The following is a 1,607-nucleotide window of genomic DNA, read 5'->3' as shown; positions in this document are numbered from 1 at the left end:
CACCCATCCATCCATCCATCATCCATTCATCCATCCATCATCCATCCATCCATCCATCCATCCATCATCCATCCATCCATCATCCATCCATCCATCCATCCATCCATCATCCATCCATCCAACATCCATCATCCATCATCCAACATCCATCCATCCATCCATCATCCATACATCTATCCATCATCCATCCATCCATCCATCCATCATCCAACATCCATCCATCATCCATCCATCCATCATCCATACATCTATCCATCATCCATCCATCCATCCATCCATCCATCATACATCCATCCATCATCCATCCATCCATCATCCATCATCCATCCATCATCCATACATCCATCCTCCATCTATCCTCCATCAATCCAACATCCATCCAACATCCATCCATCATCCATCCATCATCCATCCATCCATCATCCAACATCCATCCATCATCCAACATCCACTCATCCATCCATCATCCACCCAACAGTGTTTAATGTGTCCTGCCGGGGTGAACAGAACCAGAGAACAGAACCGGTCCCAGTACCGGTTCCAGTGGCAGCACAGGCACACAGGTCTCTGCCCAGCAGCCCCACGGGAATGCAGGCCTTCTGGATCGGTGTTGGCTCTTTGAAGCCCAGAGCCGTGATGGCCTGCAGGAACAGAACCGCAGAGCAGGTGAGACCAGAACCGGATCCAGAACCAGAACCAGAACCGGGTTCGCTGGGTCTCACCTTGAGAATGGGTCGGGACAGGTTCATCTCTTCGAACGTCAGCTGCTCGTTGTACTGAGACGCGTCCTCAGAAAACGTCTCTGGAGCCTGAGCACAGAGACAGACGTTACCATGGTGACACATTCATCAGGACCAGCCTGTGCTCCTCTTCCTCACCTCCTCTTCCACATTCTTCTTCTTCCTCCCTCGCCGCTCTTTCTCCCTCAGAGTGTCTGACAGGAAACAGGAAGCAGATTAGAAAAATAAAAGACCAACCAGAAGAAAATATGATGAGTTCAGACCCAGTCAGAACCAGAACCTTCAGGAGGACAGCAGTCATACCTGATTTGGTCAGAACCTCTTCATCAATTGAGCCAAACTCCTCCTCTTCATCACCATCCTCGTCCTCTTCATTTCTGTCAGCTGGCTCCTCCTCTTCCTCCTCCTTCATCTCTGAGCCTTCAGCTTCAGAACTCTGAGACGATTTCTCCTAAAGACAAAAGACTAGAACTCATACAGGAAGTAGATCAAACAGGAAGTAAATAAAAACAGGAAGTGGATTCAGGACAGACTCACCTCAGCTTTCCTCTTCTTCCTGACCTTCTCTATTTTCTGGTCCAAAGTCGTCAGGGTTCTCTGTGAACACAGAACCCGGTCAGAACATTTTGTAAAGAAGCAGGCTGCAGGTTCTGCTGGGTTCTACCTTCTTCTTGAGCTGCTTCAGGACGTCACTCATGGCCCAGTCGTCATCCAGGCTCAGACCGTCTCTCTCTCCAAACTCAAAGTCACAGTTGAAGTCTGTCGACCTTTGACCTCCAAACTTCTTCTTACGGTTCAGGATGATAGGCTCCTCCTGCAGAACATCATCATCATCATCATCATCATCATCATCATCATCATCATCAT

At 48.7% G+C, this 1,607-nt stretch overlaps 1 protein-coding gene across 2 annotated transcripts in view; it reads right to left on the bottom strand.

Moving 5' to 3' along the window:
- Positions 1–1,607, bottom strand: part of ddx27 (DEAD (Asp-Glu-Ala-Asp) box polypeptide 27) — an 11,821-nt gene that overhangs the window by 6,989 nt on the left and 3,225 nt on the right. For both annotated transcript variants that reach the window (XM_016667361.1, XM_007544195.2), the window contains exons 2-7: positions 1,405–1,554; positions 1,278–1,337; positions 1,044–1,191; positions 879–934; positions 723–809; positions 536–641 (exon numbers count right to left, since the gene is read on the bottom strand). In XM_016667361.1, the coding sequence (XP_016522847.1) occupies positions 536–641; positions 723–809; positions 879–934; positions 1,044–1,191; positions 1,278–1,337; positions 1,405–1,554 (607 nt within the window). The remainder of the gene's footprint in view (positions 1–535; positions 642–722; positions 810–878; positions 935–1,043; positions 1,192–1,277; positions 1,338–1,404; positions 1,555–1,607) is intronic.

Source organism: Poecilia formosa, unplaced genomic scaffold, assembly GCF_000485575.1.
Source record: "Poecilia formosa unplaced genomic scaffold, Poecilia_formosa-5.1.2 Scaffold1028, whole genome shotgun sequence".
Taxonomy (NCBI): domain Eukaryota; kingdom Metazoa; phylum Chordata; class Actinopteri; order Cyprinodontiformes; family Poeciliidae; genus Poecilia; species Poecilia formosa.
This window is presented reverse-complemented; position numbering and strand designations above follow the sequence as displayed.